This window comes from Gopherus flavomarginatus, chromosome 10 (genome assembly GCF_025201925.1).
Source record: "Gopherus flavomarginatus isolate rGopFla2 chromosome 10, rGopFla2.mat.asm, whole genome shotgun sequence".
Classification (NCBI taxonomy): domain Eukaryota; kingdom Metazoa; phylum Chordata; order Testudines; family Testudinidae; genus Gopherus; species Gopherus flavomarginatus.
The window spans coordinates 21,333,492-21,357,043 of NC_066626.1; the positions used below are offsets into that span (position 1 = coordinate 21,333,492).

At 39.9% G+C, this 23,552-nt stretch overlaps 1 protein-coding gene across 4 annotated transcripts in view; it reads left to right on the top strand.

The window, feature by feature from the left end:
* RAPH1 (Ras association (RalGDS/AF-6) and pleckstrin homology domains 1) overlaps nt 1-23,552 on the top strand; it is a 155,855-nt gene that overhangs the window by 89,445 nt on the left and 42,858 nt on the right. For 2 of the 4 annotated variants that reach the window (XM_050969561.1, XM_050969562.1), the window contains exon 5: nt 9,461-9,541. The exons of the other annotated variants lie outside the window; for them this stretch is intronic. In XM_050969561.1, the coding sequence (XP_050825518.1) occupies nt 9,461-9,541 (81 nt within the window). The remainder of the gene's footprint in view (nt 1-9,460; nt 9,542-23,552) is intronic. 4 annotated transcript variants of the gene reach the window in all.

Below are 23,552 nucleotides of genomic sequence, written 5' to 3' on the forward strand. Positions count from 1 at the left end.
CTAATTTAAACTTATCTACAAGGTGTAAGATGTAGAAATCAGGACAGAGAAGGAACCTCTGTATACGTATTTGAAAATAATTATAGGCATTGCACCAGAATTCACTCAGCATAGTTAGTACATCTTTGATGGAAAGATAATGGAGCTTTGGAGGCACATTTCAAAACTTAAATCAGACTATATGAGGTGTTAAATTTAACGGCCCAAAAAAACAGATTCAGTGTAAGATAATGATAATGTTAATTAAATAAACATAAGAAATGAAATTCAAAGTTTGACTCCCTCAGCAACTGTATCTTAGTTCTTTTGTGGGTTTGTATGACAGCCATCATTAAATTAACACCTGTAGTATCTGACTCATAGACTCATAGACTCTAGGACTGGAAGGGACCTCGAAAGGTCATCGAGTCCAGTCCCCTGCCCTCATGGCAGGACCAAATACTGTCTAAACCATCCCTGATAGACATTTATCTAACCTACTCTTAAATATCTCCAGAGGTGGAGATTCCACAACTTCCCTAGGCAATCTATTCCAGTGTTTAACTACCCTGACAGTTAGGAACTTTTTCCTAATGTCCAACCTAAATCTCCCTTGCTGCAGTTTAAGGTCATTGCTTCTTGTTCTATCATTGGAGGCTAAGGTGAACAAGTTTTCTCCCTCCTCCTGATGACACCCTTTTAGATACCTGAAAACTGCTATCATGTCCCCTCTCAGTCTTCTCTTTTCCAAACTAAACAAACCCAATTCCTTCAGCCTTCCTTCATAGGTCATGTTCTCAAGACCTTTAATCATTCTTGTTGCTCTTCTCTGGACCCTCTCCAATTTCTCCACATCTTTCTTGAAATGCGGTGCCCAGAACTGGACACAATACTCCAGTTGAGGCCTAACCAGCGCAGAGTAAAGCGGAAGAATGACTTCTCGTGTCTTGTTTACAACACACCTGTTAATGCATCCCAGAATCACGTTTGCTTTTTTTGCAACAGTATCACACTGTTGACTCATATTAAGCTTGTGGTCCACTATGACCCCTAGATCTCTTTCTGCCATACTCCTTCCTAGACAGTCTCTTCCCATTCTGTATGTGTGAAACTGATTGTTCCTTCCTAAGTGGAGCACTTTGCATTTATCTTTATTGAACTTCATCCTGTTTACTTCAGACCATTTCTCCAACTTGTCCAGATCATTTTGAATTTTGACCCTGTCCTCCAAAGCAGTTGCAATCCCTCCCAGTTTGGTATCGTCCGCAAACTTAATAAGCGTACTTTCTATGCCAACATCTAAATCGTTGATGAAGATATTGAACAGAACCGGTCCCAAAACAGAACCCTGCGGAACCCCACTTGTTATACCTTTCCAGCAGGATTGGGAGCCATTAACAACTACTCTCTGAGTACGGTTATCCAGCCAGTTATGCACCCACCTTATAGTAGCCCCATCTAAATTGTACTTTCCTAGCTTATCTATAAGAATATCATGTGAGACTGTATCAAATGCCTTACTGAAGTCTAGATATATCACATCCACCGCTTCTCCCTTATCCACAAGGCTCGTTATCCTATCAAAGAATGTTATCAGATTAGTTTGACATGATTTGTTCTTTACAAATCCATGCTGGCTATTCCCTATCACCTTACCACCTTCCAAGTGTTTGCAGATGATTTCTTTGATTACCTGCTCCATTATCTTCCCTGGCACAGAAGTTAAACTAACTGGTCTGTAGTTTCCTGGGTTGTTTTTATTTCCCTTTTTATAGATGGGCACTATATTTGCCTCCTTCCAGTCTTCTGGAATCTCCCCCGTCTCCCATGATTTCCCAAAGATAATAGCTAGAGGCTCAGATACCTCTTCTATTAACTCCTTGAGTATTCTAGGATGCATTTCATCAGGCCCTGGTGACTTGCAGGCATCTAACTTTTCTAAGTGATTTTTTACTTGCTCTTTCCTTATTTTCTCTTCTAAACCTACCCTCTTCCCGTAAGCATTCACTATACTAGACATTCCTTCAGACTTCTCAGTGAAGACCGAAACAAAGTAGTCATTAAGCATCTCTGCCATTTCCAAGTCTCCCGTTACTGTTACCCCCTCCGCATTGAGCAGTGGGCCTACCCTGTACTTAGTCTTCCTCTTGCTTCTAATGTATTGATAAAAAGTCTTCTTGTTTCCCTTTATTCCCATAGCTAGTTTGAGTTCATTTTGTGCCTTTGCTTTTCTAATCTTGCCTCTGCATTCCTGTGTTATTTGCCTATATTCATCCTTCGTGATCTGACCTAGTTTCCATTTTTTATATGACGCCTTTTTCTTTTGCAGGTCACGCAAGATCTCAAGGGTAAGCCAAGGTGGTCTTTTGCCACATTTTCTATCTTTCCTAACCATCGGAATAACTTGCTTTTGGGCCCTTAATAGCGTCCCTTTGAAAAACTGCCAACTTTCCTCAGTTGTTTTTCCCCTCAGTCTTAATTCCCATGGGACCTTGCCTATCAGCTCTCTGAGCTTACCAAAATCTGCCTTCCTGAAATCCATTGTCTCTATTCTGCTGTACTCCCTTCTACCCTTCCTTAGAATTGCAAATTCTAAGATTTCATGATCACTTTCACCCAAGCTTCCTTCTACTTTCAAATTCTCAACAAGTTCCTCCCTATTTGTTAAAATCAAGTCTAGAACAGCTTCCCCCCTAGTAGCTTTTCAACTTTCTGAAATAAAAAGTTGTCTGCAGTGCAGTCCAGGAACTTATTGGATAGTCTGTGCCCCGCGGTGTTATTTTCCCAACATATATCTGGATAGTTGAAGTCCCCCATCACCACCAAATCTTGGGCTTTGGATGATTTTGTTAGTTGTTTGAAAAAAGCCTCATCCACCTCTTCCGCCTGATTAGGTGGCCTGTAGTAGACTCCCAGCACGACATCACCTGTGTTTTTTACCCCTTTTAGCCTAACCCAGAGACTCTCCACCCTTCCGTCTCCTATGTCCATCTCCACCTCAGTCCAAGTGTGTACATTTTTAATATATAAGGCAACACCTCCTCCCTTTTTCCCCTGTCTATCCTTCCTGAGCAAACTATACCCATCCACACCAACATTCCAGTCGTGTGTATTATCCCACCAAGTTTCAGTAATGCCAATAATGTCATAGTTGTATTTATTTATTAGCACTTCCAGTTCTTCCTGCTTATTACCCATACTTCTTGCATTTGTATAAAGGCATCTAAGATACTGGTTTGATTTTGCCTCCCAGCTTTGCCCTGACCCTCCTTCCTCTCTGCCATTATAGCCCGTGCTCCCTCCTGTTTCCAACCCATCTCCCAGGTCTTGTTCCCCACTTACCTGTGGGCTTTGCTCACCTGTCCCCGTCGAACCTAGTTTAAAGCCCTCCTTACCAGGTTAGCCAGTCTGTGCGCAAATAAGGCCTTTCCCCTTTTCGAAAGGTGAACGCCATCTGTTCCTAGCAGTCCTTCCTCAAGTAGCATCCCGTGGTCGAGGAAACCAAAGCCCTCCTGGCGACACCATCTTCGCAGCCAGGCATTCACCTCCACGATGCATCTGTCTCTGCCCGGACCCCTACCTTCAACAGGAAGAATCGAAGAGAATACCACCTGCGCTCCAAACTCCTTAACCCGTACTCCCAGAGCCCTGTAGTCACTCTTGATCTGCTCAGCGTCACACCTCGCAGTATCATTTGTGCCCACATGGATGAGTAGCATGGGATAGTAGTCAGAAGGCCGGATAATCCTCGACAAAGCCTCTGTAACATCTCGGATACGGGCCCCTGGCAGGCAGCATACCTCCCGGGATGAACGGTCAGGGCAACAGATGGGTGTCTCCGTCCCCCTCAGCAGAGAGTCTCCAACCACCACTACCCTACGTTTCTTATCAGTGGTGGCAGCAGACCTCCCAGCCTTAGGGGTACGAGGCTTCACCCCCTTAACTGTTGGGGGTGATTTCTTCTCTCCTGTATCTTTTACCACAACAGGAGGGTTCGCAGCAGCAGTGGAGCACTGCCTGCTGCTAGAAGTAACCAGCTGGCTGTGTCCACCCTGAGCCTCCTCCTCCACTGGTGTGTCAGGTACACCCTGAGGCATCTCCTCTTCCACTGGAGTGTCAGTAGTCCTGTCAACTCGGACAGCACCATCAGCTGTCTCCACATGGATACTGTCCAGGAATTGCTCATGGACATGGATGTTCCTCAGCCTGGCCACCTCCTCCTGTAGCTCTCCCACCTGCTGCCTGAGAGATTCCACCAGTAGGCACGTTTCACATTGGATGCAACCCCCAGCCTGGATATCAGTAAGTGGAAATTGCAAATTACAGTCTTTGCAAGCCCACACCAGAATCTGGGTAAAAGCATCCATGCTTTGGTGCTCTGTCTGGCTACAGGCGCAGGTGGAGGAGACAGAAGCAGTGCTGGCACAGGTGTTGCGGGTCCTCCTCACCATTGTAAGCCTCCCTCTGTCAAACTCTCAAATTCCCGTCTACAGCTCTCTGTCCGCTCCTCTTTGCTGTAAACAGAAAGGTTTTCGATATGGATCAGGTTATGGGTTCAAGGGACCAATGGGTCACAGATGAGACCGACAAGGGACCCCTCCTCCCTTCCTACTCCCCTTCCAAACTCCCTTGCAAAACTCCCTGTTAGCAGCTCCTGTTTGCTAAGCTCCCTGGTCGCTTGTGCGCAGCTTTATAAAGCCCTGGCCTGAGTGAATGCCCCGCCCACTGGTTAAGGCTCAGCCAATTACCAGAGGCTTCTAGCTTTCAAACCTTCCTAGTAGCTCCACCTCCAACTGCCAGCTACAGCACACGGTCCCCACAGATGCTGTATGTGCTCCTCCTTCACCTGGAGAACTCCCTTGCAAAACTCCCTGTTAGCAGCTCCTGACACTGTATAACAAAAGCTTCCCAGTCCTTAGACTAGTGTACAGGTGTGAGATCTCACATATCTCTGTGTTAACTTGCTAAATGTTTATATGGTGACCACTAACATATTGTATATTAATATTTTTAACTATATTCATACATAAAAAGACAAAAATTGACTGTGGACCATCTACAGTAAGCAATTCTCTCTTCCAAAATAGACCTGGATCATTGAATTTCATTATATTTTAGCGTTTTCTTGTAAAATATGTGCTCTAGTTCAAACAGGAATTAATTCAGAGAAGTTGTATGGCTTGCGTAGTGCTGGAGGTCAGACTGAATGATTGCATTGGTCCCTTCTGGCGTTGTAATACATGAATCTATTAATTTATTCTTGTGATGACTTAAAGCAAGTTTGGCCTAGTTCATCTCTAGGTTGAGCACTCTTTAACATGGGGAGTATTGGCTTTTGTATGTGTATTTGGGAGCCTATGTTCTGTTCCTTATGTTCTTTGAATTGTGTGCAGGTGAATTGTGTGCAGTTATATCAAGGATATAAGCAGCTATGTGTAGTCATGACTTGCACCACTCAGGGACTGGGACTTCAACTATGAGGTTTCAAATTAAACTTGTTCTTTGTCAGTTATTTTAAGGCATTCCAACTGTTGGCCACATGCCACGAAGGCTGTGGTTGCTTTCAATGACCCTTTCGTTAGTCTGTAAAATTTAGCAAATTGAAAGAATTAATAAATATGAGACTTAGCCATGCTTGTTAACACAGCTCCTTCTCCTGCCCCTTTCCCACTTTTTTTTTTGAACAGTTCATCACAAATGATATTTTTGACTTCCAAAAAAAAAAAAAAATTCTGTGAATCCATCATCCTGAAACGGTATCTGGTTTTCAGCTTTTTTGGCAGCACAAGTATCAGCAGTCCAGTTACTAAAATGTTCCTGAAATACAAATCAAAACTTGCCAGATCTTAAAGATAAATTTATCAGTTTGTAATTTTTAGGAACTTGTTTGTTTACGCATTGCAATGTTCATCTGCATTAGCTACTCCCATAAGTGGTTTGTGTATAAGAACAGTACAGCATTCTCTTTGTATGATGTGCTATAGCTACAAGGTAGTCTGTAACAGAAGTCTTTTTTGGAGACTATTGGTTGTTTTTACTGAGGGTTTTTTTAAGAAATGGAAGTGAGATGAACTGTGGGGAGGGATTTGAAGAACTTTGGATGGAAGATCATAGAAAACTAAAACTCCGATCCGTTTGCAAATCAATTTTATCATTTGTTTAGGTAGTTCATTGCAACATTTGTGAAAATAGTATCAACCTTGGTAACCATGCTGGAAGCCTACATGCACTTTCTCACTTCCAGCCATTTAATGAATAGTTTTGGTAGTTAAATTGCTGAAATATCTTGACATTTCAGTTAATATAGTTTTCTCGGTTAATATATAACTTGGGTGTTAAGTTATTTAAAATCAACATGTTATTTTTATTGCTTTTCCATGCCTGCAGCTATGACACTTTGTGGTATGTCTTCAGATCACACAAGCTAGGAAAGCTTAGACTGGGGCAGTGTTTAGACCGGAAACCTCCATGGAAGACCTACTTGATGTGAGGACCTGCTCTTGGCCATTCGATAGGTGACATTCTTCCCTCTGAGACAGTACTGAACCAATTCCCTAATCATAGTTTTAGGATGTACTGTGCTAATGGAGTTTTTGCATCATTTCAGTTAAATTAAAAAATGTCTCATCTGTCACAACTGGCTGGTTAAATTGACCATAATGAAGGAATTTGATATTTGACTTGTAGAATAAAAATTTTAAAATGTGTGGTGTTGCTACTACAGCCATATTTTAAGTACATTCAGTTTTAGGGCTAAATGTTGTCTCCCCGATCCCTCTTTGATTTTAAAGTAATATGTTTTGTAGGCAAACATAGTAGACTGTTTCCTTTCCACTTTAACTTTCTTTTCTTAAAGCTATAAAAAGCAAACACAAGGAGCAGTAAGAGAGAGAGAGAAAAAAACATTAATTCTTAAAAGTATTGGCTAAGTACTGCACTGTCTACCAGAAACTTAAATGGGTTGAAAGTAGAACATGAACTCATTCCACTGAAACAGAAGAGAAAACTGTGTGTATGATAGGAAAAAATCCTAAAATTTTTCACTATGACCAGTTATTATCTGAATCTATTTCTTAAGAAGCCTTACCAACAGCCTCTTGCAGGTGACTCATATTGGTATGAAGATGTCTGTCTACCCAGGTACTTATATAACCCTTAGCACTGTACTGTCTTAGCACATGCCAAAATTTAAATAGGACTGCGCTCGCTTGCTCTCTTTCTCTGTCTCTGTCTCCCTTCTGTGTTCTTTTGGAGACTTCAAATACGCGAGAAGTTCCAGTGCCCAACTGTGTATTCTTCTAAGAGGCTTAGCTCAATACTTCAACCTTCATTGAGCTGGTCAAATGATGGGCTTTCTCCTGATCTATGGAAGGAGTATAGACACTTGCCAGTCAGCTGAACTAGAGCCTCCTTGAAGTGTTTGGATCCAAATGTGCATGTGCTTTTTCTGATTAGAGATGCTGATGACAATAGACTAATCAGTGTTTACTGTTGATGCCACAGCTGTCCCTAGTAAAGTGATCTTTCTAAGCCTTTTAACACTTCACTCCTTCACATGTCCCCATGAGAGAAATCAGTTTCCCTTTCCCTTCCTCAGATGTCCATTAATGAAGATGACAGGTTTGGAACAGTGTACTCCAGTAGGAAAATGTAAATAGCTCTTTCCACCTCCACCCCCGGCCCATCCCCACACACATTCAATAGGTACAGATGCATAATATATACTGTACCATTAATATGGACAAACTAAGGGCATATGTACAGAGTGGAGTAATGTGCACTCTGGGATGCGCTTTTTGTTGCGCATTAATTGATACTGTTTCAAACAGCACTACATTAAAGAGCACTAGAAAACTTTTAGTGCCCGCCAGCAAGGTCTAAATGGGCCAAGTAATGTGCAACATGTTAGTGGACTTAGAAGTCACTCCCTCATAGTGTGTGTTACCTCACTGTGAAGACAAGCTATAAGAAAATAATTGAACAGGAATTCAAAAATCAATAGAACCCTGTTTAAAAACCTCTAGATGAATAACCTCACAAGAAAATCTGCACAACTCATACTTAAGAGGAGGCAGATTTCTGCCAAGGAACTGGATCTGAACTGAGAGAGAGAAAAATGGGATTGTGACAGCGTTATGCTGTGATGTTGTTAAAACGTTTTCTATCAAAAGCACGAACTCCCAATGAGAATCTCTCCCTAAAAGCTGTGATGAATTAGTGTGGGAGCTTGTAAATAATATATGGTCACAGAAAATTTTTCTGTTTTGTAAACCAGTTTTTTGTCCTCCTGATACTGAAATAATTAAATGTTTAAAAAGTACAGGGATTCATAGTGGAGAAGAGAGAGGACTAGAGATACAACATCTGTGTAAAATTAGCAAGATTACTTGTTTGGCCATACTTGGCCAAAAAACACATTTGGAACAGCTGTCCAAAATTAGGAACATAGCAGCATTCAGTGGAATTGTAAAATGTGAAAGGAATTTCTGTAGTTTTCTTTAATAAATCAAATACTGTTACAACTTCCAGAAATGCAAACTGGGGCTTTTTGTGGGTTATAGAGGAGCTCGACCCTGTGGAGTGAGACATACTGAAGGGACAGTTGACAATTGGAGGCTCATTTATTGTGTTGCTGCTGTCTCATTCTTGCACGTGATATTGGTTAATTTTTACCCAGTTGGATAAGGATTGCATGTGCCTGGTTATGAATAAAACAAAAACAGCCTTTCATTTTAGTTTAACATATTGTTAGGTTTAGATTAGTAGTTAAGGAGGAAAATGTAGTGCTATAAGTGGCATTATTTTCTGTGTTTGGAGGTTAGGATATTTGTGGGGAGGTAGGACAAAAGGTGCAAAGGAGAGAATATAATCTTAGGTCACAAACCCATAGCTATTTACTAATGTGTATTATCTGGGGTCTGGTTTCTTCTTAATCAGTTTCAGTGTAGCTGAAAAATGGGTACTAACATACACCTCTACCTCGATATAACGCTGTCCTCGGGAGCCAAAAAATCTTACTGTTATAGGTGAAACTGTGTTATATCAAACTTGCTTTGATGTACCGCAGTGCACTTCCCCCCCCCCCCCCCCGGTGCACTGCTTTACCATGTTATATCCAAATTATATCGAGGTAGAAGTGTATATTACATGAAAGTAAACAAATATACTCATCAGAAATTGGTTACTATTTTCTTTCCTGGTAGTCTAGAATGTAATACACAAACAAATTATGTATTTTTTGTAGGTGGAAGGGGAAAATAAGCATCTATTCTTATCCTTAAAATTTGATAGTTGTTGCACAACAGGGCAGGAGCAGGGATGTTGCATGTTTCTTGATATGTTTATTTTCACTTCTCTTTCTTTTACTGGTTCACATCACCACTCATTCCCGCTCTTCCTGCATGATAATAAATGGTGCCTTTTCCTCTTCTTCCTTTTTCTTTCATTTTCCCACTTCTCCCCCATTCCTTCATTTTCACAGCATAATATTTCTGTGGGACATCCCATCAAGCAGTCCAAACGTCACATTGACTTCACGGAAGAGGAGGCTGAGCTGACTCCTGTAAGTTATGACGTGTCTGTCTGTGTCTCTCCTTTTTGTGCGCCTGTGGTCCCTTGTAATTAGAAACCACATCAGTGATTTGAGCCTTATACATTAACACCTTAGCAGTGGAGACTGTAGTGAAGCCTATATCATAGCCTGTAACTTTTTGCACACTTCCTTACAGTTGATTCTTACCTATCCTCTATCAATGAATTCCCAAATGTACTAGTTTGAGTAAGCTATTTACACTCTAGTTAAAACTGTGTATTCAGCCTGACTGCCACTCGCAAAGCTTCAGCCATTCCAAGAGAAGGGTGCAATATGAGATTTCTCCACTAGATGCGTGCTAGGATTTATTATAATGATACCTCGCACTTATACAGTGCTTTCCATCCATAGATCTCAAAGAGCTTTACAAAGGAGGTCAGTGGCATTATTCTGGTTTTACAGATGGGGATGCTAAGGCATATGATGGTCACCTAGCAGGCTAGTGGCAAAACCAGGACTAAAATCTTCTCAATATTTATTTATAACAATAGAGTAAAAGTATAAAAACTCAGTTTGATAGGCAAGTCTGTCTACAGAATTTAATGTATTTAAACTTATTTACATTTTTTTAATCTGTTTCAAATTAGACATATTTTTTTCCTTCAAAAGTACTATGTCATTTTGAATCTTAGAAACAAGAGTCTGAAGAATAGGAAATACTATTATAATTTGAAATTTCAGTATAGTGACCTTTACTCGGAATTTTTAAGAGTGCCAAACTGTGGGTTTTTCTTATCAGATGTCACTGTTTCTGGTCCCATCCCCTTTCTACATTTTTGTCTCTGAGAATAGATATGATTTAAAAATGGAATTGTAAAACAGCTTTCTAGTTCTTACGATGAATCTGTAAAGCATAAATTGCACAACAATGCCCTCAGCTGGCTAAATTAGGCAAACTATTTAGTATTTATAATGTATTTTAATAGGGCTTGATAAGCCAAGAGAATCTTGTGAAAATAGCATATTATTTAGATTCAATACGTAGGTTTTCTGCTTTAGTCATAAAAATTAGTTTTAAAAAAAAAATCCAAAACCTGATCAGTCATGTTAGTCTTTGGAAAAACTTCTGGTGAAAAAACATTTATTCATAACCCAGTGTTTTACATGGATGTTTTTCAGGATTCTTCCTTTTGCTAATGTCATTGTAGAAGATAAGTTAGACAAGAGCATAGCAAATGTAGATATCCTAATAATAGATGAATTTCTATATAAAAGGAATTAATCAGTCAACTGGATAATGGCATACAATGCTCTAGCTATAGTAAAGTTATCCACATGTATAGAACAATTACTCTGTGAATGAAAATATACAGAAAAACTTTTATATGGGTTTTCTCCTTGCCATGCTAAGTAGGAAATTGTCTGTGTTTGGTCATTTGGGTTTTTTTTGTTGTTCTTGATGGTCATTCTTTCTTGCGTCTGTATATTGACTTAGTCCTTATTTTTTTAAACATCTGATTAATGGCTTTACTCTTACTATTTATTCATGCAAAATTGGTGGTTAGGTTTTTTTTGTCTACAATATTTGTGATCTTTGTCATTGGTAAATATCTTTTGCTCTGTTGTGCTGCTGTTTTCCATTTGTCTAAGTAACAGACCACGTGCAAACTGTGCAGTAAGATTACAGAATGGCTGGGCAGAGTGTAGCCCTAAACATCTTTTATGATTTTTTTATAGTGTATTTGAAAAAATTGCTTTGTACTTTTCAATAGCCTTATGTTGTCATTGCAGTATATTTCTGTAGATTTGAATGCAGTAGCACTGACTGTATTTTAAAGGGAAAAGTTTAGTGGGGACCTCATCCATTTACAATGTAGATGACTTCATAAGAAATGTAGCAAAATGTTCTGCTGTTTCTGAGACACACACATTTTCCATGTACTGGGGTGAATCATCTATAAAGAGAGTCTTAAGAGGATGTTGTCTATGAAACTTCAAACAGGCTTTAGATATAGATTAAATCTACTTTGTAACAGAAAGCGAAGAATAGCATGTTAAAGAGTAAGTTCTGAAATTTCTTAAGAAGATTTTTGGGGGGAAGAATTGTGAAATTTTCACCAAACTGTTAATAATTATGTACTGTCTATAGGACAGTGTAAAGAACATGTAAACTTATCTGTTTACAGTAATACAGTATTTTAATATTTGGATAATGTAAGTATGAATTATTTGAAAGATTTATATAATTAGATATATCAGATGTACTTTAGGATCATAATTTAACATAAGTTTTCATAGGTATATTCTACATATTTCTGAATGGAGAGATTGCTCCATATGGTATCCTTCAAGTCTCTAACTTCAAAGGAGCAACCTCCTTAGATAAAGGAACTGATATGAAATAAGCAACTCATTTGCATTGCAGCCGTAGTTAACTTCGAGGTTTTCATGTCTAATAATGGTGTGTATGTAGGCTTGGACAGATTAGTTTTTTGTTGATAAATGTCAATTTCCCTGTATACATACAAACCAATAAAAAATATTTCCATTGATCATTGAAATTTACTTTTGGGCAAAGTAAGAAAAATGTTGCTTGACAAATCTAGTGTTTGATTTAAGGATATTCACTTTTTTGACAGGTGATGTTGACAATTTGTGCTTTAACAGTTATAAAGCTATAACTTTTTGAATCTCAATGCCTACTGACATTAAATAATTGTGTGACCTTCCATGCCACTCATTGTCCAATTTTTCCAGTGCTTTCCTGCAATTCTGAAAATTTAAATAGATAAAAATTGGGATAAAAAGCTTAAAAGCTGTAATTTTGCACAGCTGTAAAAGTTTAAATAGATAAAAATAGAAAAAATCCTTAAAAATAAATTTCAGTATCCGTTGAAATTAATTCTGCCAATCTTAAGTGTATGGCATGTTGTGTAGTAACTCTGAGCATCATATATTTGCAAGATGAGTATTTTAAGTGCATATTTTAAAAGTAGTTTTTCCCTAAAGAATTCAGTTTGTAAATAAACAGGTTGACATGCAGGTTTTTGTCTATATGTATAAATTTGCTACCCATGATGCATGTTTTAGACATTTGACTGGGAAGAAGTAATCCGTTCCATTAGTGTGTGAAACACTTTAGTGTTTGCTGGAATTTCATACAGCCTTTTTTTTTTCTTTTTTTTACTTTGAAGTCTGTTCTCCTCTTGAGCCCTACCAACCTCAGGAATTAAAAACAGTCCATTGAGCTTACTAAAAAGGAAACTGCCATCTTTGTGAAAGGAGAGGGAAACTGTTTGTTTTTGGATATTTGAAAAATTTTCTGCTGCAGTTCGATACACATCAACACAATACTTTCCAGTGATCATCATCATGCTATGTGCGAGTCCTCTGAGTCCATCAGTTTTATCATGTCTAACAAAGACTTCCTTACAATTTTGTCTCATGTTTATTTTTGGGAAAGCTAAAACTTACTAGAATCTTCAGAAGTCTTAGATGATTCATAAATATCTCTTTGAGACAGATGGGAGTGTCTTTTATTTTTTTTGTTTATAAATTGAGATTAATATAAATATTTGCAGTCTCAGAGCTGTTCTTTGTTTATAGAAGAGAAAATACGAAGCAGACCAACTCCATTCCTTTCTTTCAAAGAAGTTAAGACTACCAAATTGTGACTGCGTATTTCGCTACCATGGAAGGAGAAATTGTCAATACCAGTACACAGGCAAAAGATTTGTGGTACAGCTAATAATGTCCCTTGACACATACATTAGTTTTAATTACATTCTTACAAGAAAACACTGAGTAAAATGGTACATATGACTTTTTATCTTATTTAGCTGTTGAGTACATGTAAACAGTAAGGTGGAAGTGTTTTGTATAGAAGTTTTTATATTCTAAATGTTGAAAACGTGCTTGGTTATTCTGCACTGTAGTTATAAATGTTTACAGTATTTGCGAATAGGAGCAAATAGAGTTATAGCATTGAAATCTCTTCCTAGAATAGCATAAAAATCCAGTGTTTGTGTGGCAGGCTCTTTGAAAATATTATAAAATGCTATGCCCAACAGCTGGTCCATGAACCCCTCCTGATATGTAGGCCTGAAGATAATAGATGTGTCCCTTTCTTTCAAGGAAGGAAGGAATGCAGGAAATCTTTTGAAGTCCTAAAAGTAATTTGGAACAAAGTACATGTGCCATGTTTTTATGAACATCAAGGCAAGCTGTTTTTTACTGAATGAAAAGTATTTTACATTTTTAAAGTATTTATTGAAATTAAAAGGAATTTAGTGTCCATTTTATTCAAACTTAGTTCTTGTAATATGTTATGTACTGATGACATAAAACCTGTGGTGATTCGTGGAATGTGTTGTCGTGTTAACACATTTGCGTGCTTAAATCCTTTTTTTTTACTGCTTGTGTTTGAGATTAAAGTTTAATTTTGGTAGAGTTATTAGAAGTATCCCCTATTTCTGTATTTATTTGATTTTCAGTTCTTTGGATTAGATTTGCAGTTCAGGGATTTTTATGCATGTGATAGCTTGCAATGTTTTTCATTTTTGTAATTTTAAGGGTTGCTGTGAAGGATATGGGTTAGGTTTTTATAAATCTTTTATCGGATGAGAATGTTTGGTCAGAGAATCTTGGTTTAGATTTGAATCATTTTTGATATAGTGTTCATTTTCTGGTATCTAAGTGCAACTTGTAAAGTTACAACTTGCAAAAATTGAAATATCGTTATTAACAAAAAACTTAATGCAGCTTGAATTGCCTGTTCAGATACTTTATTTTTTTTATATATATTCATTTTGTACATTTTCTGTTTGTAACTTCACTCATTTGTTTTCTTCTCACCATATGTTTCCCTTTGCATCTATCCCTGGCCTTTTAAAATAAATTTTAAAAAAGGAAAGGGTTTAAAAATTGTTTGACAATTTATTCTTTATTGTGCAAAACCACTCAAACATAGTGAGTTGCTTTTGTGTGTGTTGTAAACATGGTCCCTGAAAAAAGAGTACTCCTGATAAGATCAGCTACAAGCATATATAATGCTGACTTGTAAAAATCAGTCGTCTTTCCTTCATTCTACGCTAAATGTTTCTGCCTTTTCTGTGATGGCCAAAACAAGCTACATTGGACTGCTTACACTAATTGTGGCGAGACCACACCTGGATACCTTTTGTGAAGAAATCCTGCAGTGAAATCCTTGCAGAAAGCTGTCACAGCCCTCATCAAGCTCCCATAACACGACACTCACTAAGGGCATGGCTACACTCGAAACTCCAGAGCACTCCCGCTGCAGCGCTTTGAAGTGCGAGTGTGGTCGCGGTGCCAGCGCTGGGAGAGAGCTCTCCCAGCGCTGCAAGTACTCCACCTCCCCGAGGGGATTAGCTTACACCGCTGGGGCACTGTTTACACTGGCGCTTTTCAGCACTGTAACTTGCTGCGCTCAAGGGGGTGTTTTTTCACACCACTGAGCAAGAAAGTTGCAGCGCTGTGAAGCGCCAGTGTAGCCAAGGCCTAAGCTACTGTTTGGATTCTACCACACTGGACCCCTGTACTCTTAATCTTCTTGAGTCTGAGCATAGTCCAAGCACTGCCTCAGGCTCTGGGTCTTTAGGCATAGTCTCAGGATACAGATCCTTTGTCTAGCACCCCTTCGGAGCCCTGCAGTCCAACTGCCCAGGCCCTGAAACTGATGCTGGCTCCTCCAGACTCTTCAGTAGCTTAAGCATACCCCTTACCGAGAACTCCAACCTTGTGTGCAATCAGATTTTCAGTTCACCTCTTCAAGGACAGTGGATAGTTGAAGCAAATAGACTTTGCAACAGGGTTCCAAAAGCAATCATTCATTAGTGTAGACAGCACAAAACACAGATCCAGAAAAAACAATAAAACCCCTGTATGCCACTCCCAGCCTCTTTTTCTTACTGCTCTTGAGTGTTTTTTGAGATTTGGTCAGTCTTCTAAGGTATCCAGGATCCTTCCTCTCTCCTGCACATGGCTTCCAGATCATGGAATCTGTATGACCTCTGTGTTATGACCCTGTCTCTTATAACTTTCAGTTCCCTTCCTCACGTGACTTCCGGATCAACCTTGTCAGTCCGGATCAACCAGGTCCTCCACCAGATGATCCAATGCTTAGTTACCAGCCAGCTTGATAGAACCAGTCTTTTGGGTTTATCCACCTCTTTAGCATATCTATTGTATTACCCGGGTGGATTTTTTCACATACCAGTGTATCTCGATAATCCTTTTACCCACCCAGGTATGTCTACTTAACGCACATTAGTGCTCAGGTTCTGATCCAGTTTCACATCCAGAGGAATGTGGCAGTCATTCCCAAGTCTGACAAACCACACCATATTGAGGAGAACTTTAAGGTGTTTGACTTTGAATTGACTAATGAGGAGATGGAAATCATCCTCAGCTTTAACAGGAATTGGAGGGTCGTTGAAATGCTCAATGCTGTCAATCACAAGGAATATCCATATAAAGAAGATTATTAAAGCTGGTGTTTCCTTGGCATCTCTGGCTATTAGAGTTGGAGCCTCATCTGCTCTGATTTGTTCTTCTATACCAATTGTGTCCTTCAGCTATTGTCTGCCCTTCTTTTACCACCATATACAGGGGTTGGAGGAAGGAAGGAATATAAAAGCTAAACAAATATTTAACACATTTGGATGGGTTACCTTTTTATCAAAGGGTTGGAGGTACTGCTTTTTGCAAGACTACCCAAAAAAAGTTAACTTTCATTCCTCTCTTGTTTACTTGTATGTTAAACTCCACTTCCCATCTAGTCACTTGAGGAGGAGTTCAAGGCAGGTTAGTACAATAAGTCAGTGTATTAAGGGATGCTGTATTAACTATGTAACTCTTTATAGATAGTTGTATGCCTGTTATCTGATTGTTCCAGCTGGATAATAACTGTCCTGTGCCTACTGTATCTAAGACATCAAACAATTCTGAGTACAAAAAAAAAATAGTGCATTGATCACCCATTCCTCACTCCCAATGGGTGTCTCTGAAAAGAAGTTAACCCCTTTGAGGTCAGGTAACAAGCAGCACAAGACTGAACAAGTAAACTGAGTCACACATTTTATAAAAATAATGCAGTAATCTCCCACATTGTTCACAGGAGCTAATACACCTGCTTATTCCTTTACAGTGTGCAGTAGTTGACATAAGAGTTTGCTGACTCTCTAAAACTGCTTCTCTGAAAGGAAGCAGAAAACATTGAGTATTTGAATATTTGCAGATATCTAATTTTATGAAGTTTCATTTAGTGCATACAGCAGGATGAAGTTCTTCAAGAACTTTCCCACTCTTTCCATTGCATGTAGGATTTAATAGCTTCATTTTACACAAGACCTTGGGAAAGGGAGGTTGAGAAAATTCAGTCCAAGTAAAGACAATATCACATGTCTTTAAAGAAAAAATGATGTTTCAAAATGTTTACCTATAAATAAATTGAATAGAGGGATTCTAGCCATGTGTACAATTTTTGGCTTGAATGAATACTTTGTGAAAGAAGCTGGGCTAGAAACACCGGACGATTTTACCTATTTAGCAAACTCTGCGGACACTCTGCTTGACTTGTTCTTGATTACATGTACGTGAATAAGACCTGTTAAGCCTGGTGTGTACTGACTTGAAAACATTAATTCTTTGAGTATTCGGGATATAGCTGTGCAAATGGCATAACTAAAACAGAATGAATGTCTTCTAATGCAGTGTTTTAGCTCCTTAACTCCCCTTCTAGAAAGACCCTTTTCTCCTAACTGTGCTCTGGTTTTCATTGTAATGGGAGGATGAATGTTGCAGGGAGGTAGGGGGTTGTCTTTAAATTATCCATTTTTCTTAATTGTCTCAGACTGTTTCAAGCCTTTTTAATTTTGGTGTTCAGTTGTATGCTACCTGGTTGCAGTATTACAGACATTACCCGTAAGGGAAAGAAATGTACTTTTTTTATTAGACTAGCAGTGGGAAATGTCTTTTAGTTATGGGAAACTGATTGACCGTCTATGCTAAGAGTCAATGAATCAACTGTCTCAGCAGGGAAAAAAATTAATAAAACACAATTTTATTGGCCACCTGGCAAATACTAAATATGGCTACATTAAGAAATGCTATATTGTGGCTGGGGTCTTACTATTTTGTCTAAATATAATATTTAGACTCTAAAAGTGGTCAGGCAGAATTTACTGCCACTGACTGCCTTCTACTTATTCCAACCGATTAAGTTAAAGTTTGGTAGGCAAAGGACAGAAATATCGGATAATCCAGACGTATTGGCCAAATGTATTAAAGATTTGAAAATACGAAAGTTACCATGAAAAGTTTTTGCTTACCCCTTTTGGAGTAGCAAGTTTTAATGCAAGTTTTATTTTTATCTGTATGTCATAACTCTTACCTAGGTTTCTGAATTTTATATCAACGGTATTTCTAGGTGTAAATTGTACCTAGGAAAAATACGTTCATTTAGGATTATACTTAAAAGGATAATGTGCGTCAAGGGTTTGTAGGTCAAAATACTGACCTGTGTTTTTGTAACATAGAATCATAGAATTTAGAGAGGGAAAATTGGATAATGAGTCATCTGGTTCATCCCTGGAGGCCAACAAAGAATTGTTGCTATAGTAAATTTTTATTGCTTTATGTCCAGTTCGTCTTGAAATGTCTCAAGCAATGAGGTTTCCATTACTGCTTCTGGAAGGTTTTTCCATAACTTAACGAATATCAATCTCAAAACTTTTCTGATTGTTGAATTAAATGGTTTTCTATATTACATAGATTTTAAGTGGTTTACATGTGCAGACTAAGTTTGCAGAGTGCATTTCTACCCCATAAAATGGAATACAAGTAATCTTGTAAATAATCGTTTTTACTTATTCCCTTGTGCCTAATACTCCATTGATCCGCTCTAAATTATTATTCTCTCTCTGATATTTATTCATTTCAAGTATTTGAAAAATGTTATATTCACACACAGTTGCTGCTTTGCCAAGCTCCTTTGCTTAGCAAGGAAAATGCTCCCTGAGCAAATTTACACTTCCATGTACCAGCACTGATTTTTAAGCTATATAGGATACGTCCACTTTTCTGCATAGAACAGAATTCCCCTTCTCTGTGAAAGATACTACTGTAATTATGCTGGATGATACCTGCTATGATTGCTAATAGAATAATTGTGCTGCTAGGGCTCAGTCTTGCAAGATATTGAGCTTCCTCAACTCTCGCTGAAATTAATAGTTATAACTAGCAAAAGACTGTTCTTTTCTCTTATAAGAATGTCTGTCTGGCAGTCCTACCCCAAATTAATCAGTAATGGAGGTGAGAAACCGCTTAAGCCATACACCCTGGGTACAATTTCCTACAGCTCAACCATTGTGCTCCAGACCAAGCTCCTGTTACTGCAGGCCTCGTGTTATATTTTCAGCTAAACAATAAATACATAGAACTCCCGCAGTACCCTTTCCTGCTAAACTTCCTTTTCTTGATTCTCTGTGGTCTGAAGCATTTGGGCTTCTTTTTGCCTTACTGTGAGCACGTGTTCCTAACCCCTACCCCAATACACACACAGACAACAGGCAAGATGGCCAGTGTGGGGAAGAAGGGTAGTGAAGGGGTGTCTCCTGAAAGGTGCTATTAACAACCTTGTGTCAAAAATTCCTTCCAAGAAACAGCGCTACCTCATTGGGAGAGAGTGAGGTCCCAACTCCTATCCATCTCTGTCGTTGATATCCAAGAAGGCTGAGGATAAACAGCCCTAGAAAAAAAGCCAAAGTAGCATACTCTCTAGCCATGACGCTGCATCGCAAAAGAAAGGACAAGCTGGAATCCATTAAATCCAACAAGGACATTAGTGAGGAGCTTATTCAAACAGAATTCTTTGATCCTATGTTAAGAAATGTTATAGACACTTTTGAGCTCCATCCTGACTCAGCCAAGCTGAATAGGAAGTATTTCCCCATTTATTCACGAAAGAATTTGGTCACATCTCTTGATAAGGCAGTGTGATACATTCAGTTCTTGCTGAGCAGAAGTTCCTAGGAAGGGCAGGAAACTTTGCAGGCAAGTCTTTCTTTATTTACATTTTACAACATTCTTATAGTTAAGCTTTGCTTCTTCTGCAAGTAGTGTCCTTATAGGTGCTCCCCTGTAGTTGTGCTTGCGTCCCTGCGCTGCTGATTGGAGAACTTTCGTAGCTGTGTCCATTAGGCCCACACATGTGCGGTCTCTCCTTATGTTGTGCCACGAGGCTAGTCAGCGCATGCGGGCTAGTCCCCCCTCAATTCCTTCTCAGCCGCCCTGGCTAGAGACGGAACTGTTCCCAGTCCATTAGGACCATTACTTTTGATTTGTATTTCTATAGTTAGCTAGTCTCCTAGTTCTTAGTTGTAGTTCTAGCTGTAGGGCTTTCTCTTATTCCCCACCCCCCCTTTTTTTTTTTCCACAAAAGAGACTTTTTTCTGCTTTTTTCCCCTTGTTGTGGACCCTTCCCTCAATGTGGTATGCCTCACTCACCAGGCTTCAAGAAGTGCCTCTCTTGCAAAGAGGCGATCTTTGTTACAGACAAGCACTCCCAGTGCATTCGCTGCCTTGGGGAAGACCACATTTAACAAAAGTGTGATTTTTGCCAGGAAATCAGATCCCGGTCTCATAAGGCTAGAGAACTTGAACAGAAAATTATCTTCATGCAGGCGGCTTTTCCACCCTCTCTGTACCCACGCCACAAGTTACCTGGAAGATGTGAGCCTTCCCCAGAGCCTTCAAGGTAAAAAGGCTGCGGGTCAAAGAAACAAATTGCTGAGACCTTTCACAAATCATCAAAAAAGAGCAGAAAATCCCAACAGTGAGACCCGAGAGAGCCACAGTGACAGTGAGGGACAAGAACAGGAATAAGCACTCTTCTAGAAAGGTATTACCAGTATGCAATTTTACACAGGTACCATCATCGACACCTCATTTGGCACTAGAGCATCCAGTATGGACAAGATCTTCATCCTCCATGGTACCGCCAGGAGCATCGAGTCAGTCAGCACTGCTGGAATTCAGACACTCTAGGGACCTTCACATATAAGACATACTGGAGTCTCCTCGGTGCTGGGACTTCTGCACTAAGTCTTTGAATAGCATGAGAGTCTTCCCTGCTGCTCTGTCATGCTCCTCCCAGTCTCTAGTGAAGGCTCGGATAGCGAACCTGAGGAGGCAGAATCACAGTATTCCTCCCAGGCTCCTTACAGTGCTCAGTATCAACAGAGTCCTCGAACATACCCTCAGATAGCCCCACCACCACTATCTTGGTACAGCCACCCATGGGCGCCACCGCCACCCCAGTGGCCATACTGGGACCCCTGGGCTGCATATCGATACTGTGCCTCTCAAACGTCTTACCACTGAGCATTGCTCATAGGGAGGGGTGCACATCTAAATGGCCTTGCAACAAAAGACAAATAGTCACCCATGGAGATGTCCCTTCACATCAACCACCTCGAGCTAAAGGCGGTCAGGAATGCTGGCACCCACTTCCTGTTACTGATCAAAGTATCATACACGAGAGTCCTAACAGACAATCGATAGGTCACCCTCCCTTTCCATGGAGGCAATGAGACTATGGAAGTAGTGTATCTCCCACTGTTACACTGCCAGCTTCCTACCTCCAGGCACACAAAACTCAATAGCGGATAATCTCAGTTGCAAATTCCCACACAATCATGAGTGGGAATTCGACCCAGTAGAACTTCACAATCTATTCTGGTGGCACCTACCACAGACTTGTTCACCCTTACCTGAAGAAGAAATGTCCACGCTACTGCTCCCTGGACAATGCTCTCCTCCTCCTTCTCCTGGGACGGAGACTTTCTTTACGTCTTTCCTCCTTTTTCCTTACTATTAAAAGATGAAGCACACATCATTCTGATCACTCCTACTTGGCTGAGACAGACCTAGTACCTTTATCTGTCACAGCTTGTGATATGCCTACCAATCCCTTTCCCTGTCTCTCTGTACCTCCTCTCCCAGTTCAGAGGACAGTACCCTACATGCCAGCGTGGAGGCTATATTACACTCTGTAGATGTCAGGAGAGCCCCAGGCTTCTACCTGGACAGGATGAAGATTTTCAGGAAAATCCCCCAGGCAATTTTGAGGAAAGATCCAACGGCTCAGCAATATCAGCCCAAAGACTCTCCAAGTGGATCTCGAACTGCATCAGACACTGCTATCAAGTTTTCAGTATGAGCCCTCCAGATACTATTCGTACACACACCACAAGGTTGATCTTCTCATACTTGGTCTTCTTCAAGAATGTCCCTATCTTGGAAATCTGTACAGCAGTAACATGGGCATCAGTTCACACTTTGCAGAAAATTATGCATCACTGGGGACTCTGCCTCCAATGGTATCTTCGGCTCCACAGTACTGTCGTCTGTAAGTGACCCAACTCCAAAGTCACAGCTCTCCGGAAGGAATACTGCTCGGGAGTAATCTGTAGAGACACTACTCAAAGAAGTTACCTTGTGCAATAACGTTAATTCTTTGAGATGTTTGTCCCTGTGGGTGCTCCACAACTTCCCCTCCTCCCCTCTACTTCAGAGTTCTTGTCAATGAGTCTGCAATAGAGAAGGAACTGGGCGGGGGGGCGGCAGGGGGTAGCCCATGCAAGCTGGCTAGCCTTGTGGCACAGCACGAGGAGAAACAGTACATGTGCTGGCCTAATGGATACTGCAGTCAAAGTTCTCCAATAAGCAGTGCACGGATGCAAGTGCACCTACAGTGGAACACTCATACAGTGAAGCCCCTATAGAGGGACACATCTCGAAGACACATCATTACTGCACAAGGTGAGTAACTTCTTCTTTACTCATACTTTCATTTTAAACAAAGCATTGTGTTCCTTGGCCAACGATACAGTGCACACACTCAGGCTTGTCCAGACTGAAAAAATTAGTTGTTTTTTAAATGTTATCACTTCTTAAACATAACTTAGCATCTCGTGGGTAAAGGCCATGATATTGGAAAAAGTTATTAGGCAGCCATGGTCATAAAAGATGTTATCTGTAGGATGTGCTAGCTAACATGTTCGAACTAATGTGTTCGAAAATTCTAGTGTAGACAACTTAACATGTGCCAGGCTGACTTAAAGCTTGAAGTGAGTCTAGACTTTAGCTTTACCAATTTAACATGGGTTAAGTTACACAGTATCGTATCCACACTCCATTTTTCAAATGTATTAGAACTTGTTAGCTAGCACATCTCTCCCTCACGTTTTTAAATCCTGGTCTACACAAGGACTTGGTTGTTCGTGACTAGTGTGTTTTTAAGCATTAGTGCGTATCCTTGGTCATGTTTGAAAATTTGCTAATGCATTAGCTAACATGTTTTAAAACAGCACTCATTTTCCCAATCTAAACAAATGCTCAGAGGAGGATTTCTTTCTTACCCTTACTTACCCTGGGATTAGTAAAACAGACATCTCCCCAAAGAGAAACACTGAATCCTCTATTTCCAGACCTTTATCCTCTGTACATGTTATTCCAGAGCTATAATTTCCACGGTAGTGACCTCTCACGAATGACTTGAGAGAAGGTCGTCAAATCAGTTCTCTAGAAAATATCCTTCCCATCTTCCTTGGTGGCTGATGCAGTTTATGTATAATTTAAATTCTTGGCCAATGGAGTAACCATTTAATGCCCATGGAATGAAGACTCCCACCTCAGGCAGAATCTGGCTTCTGCCAGATTTACTGGTGGAATAGCCGCCTAGGTAAAGGATAGAAAAAGCTGCCCAAAAAGGAAAGCCATGTTTTACCAGCTCTAAAACCTGAACAGAAGACATCAGATCTTACACTTCCTGTTACCTTTGTCTTACTGGCATTAAGATGTTTGGGGGGAGTCCTATTTTGTCTTTGATCTGCTCTCTCATCTAGGAAATTTTAACTCTTGGTCACTTCCCAAATGTGGATGATTGTCAGACAAACTCTTGTAGGAGAGAGAAAACTTGGTTTTTCTGCAAATTTCTCACTTGTGAGAAATTCAGCAA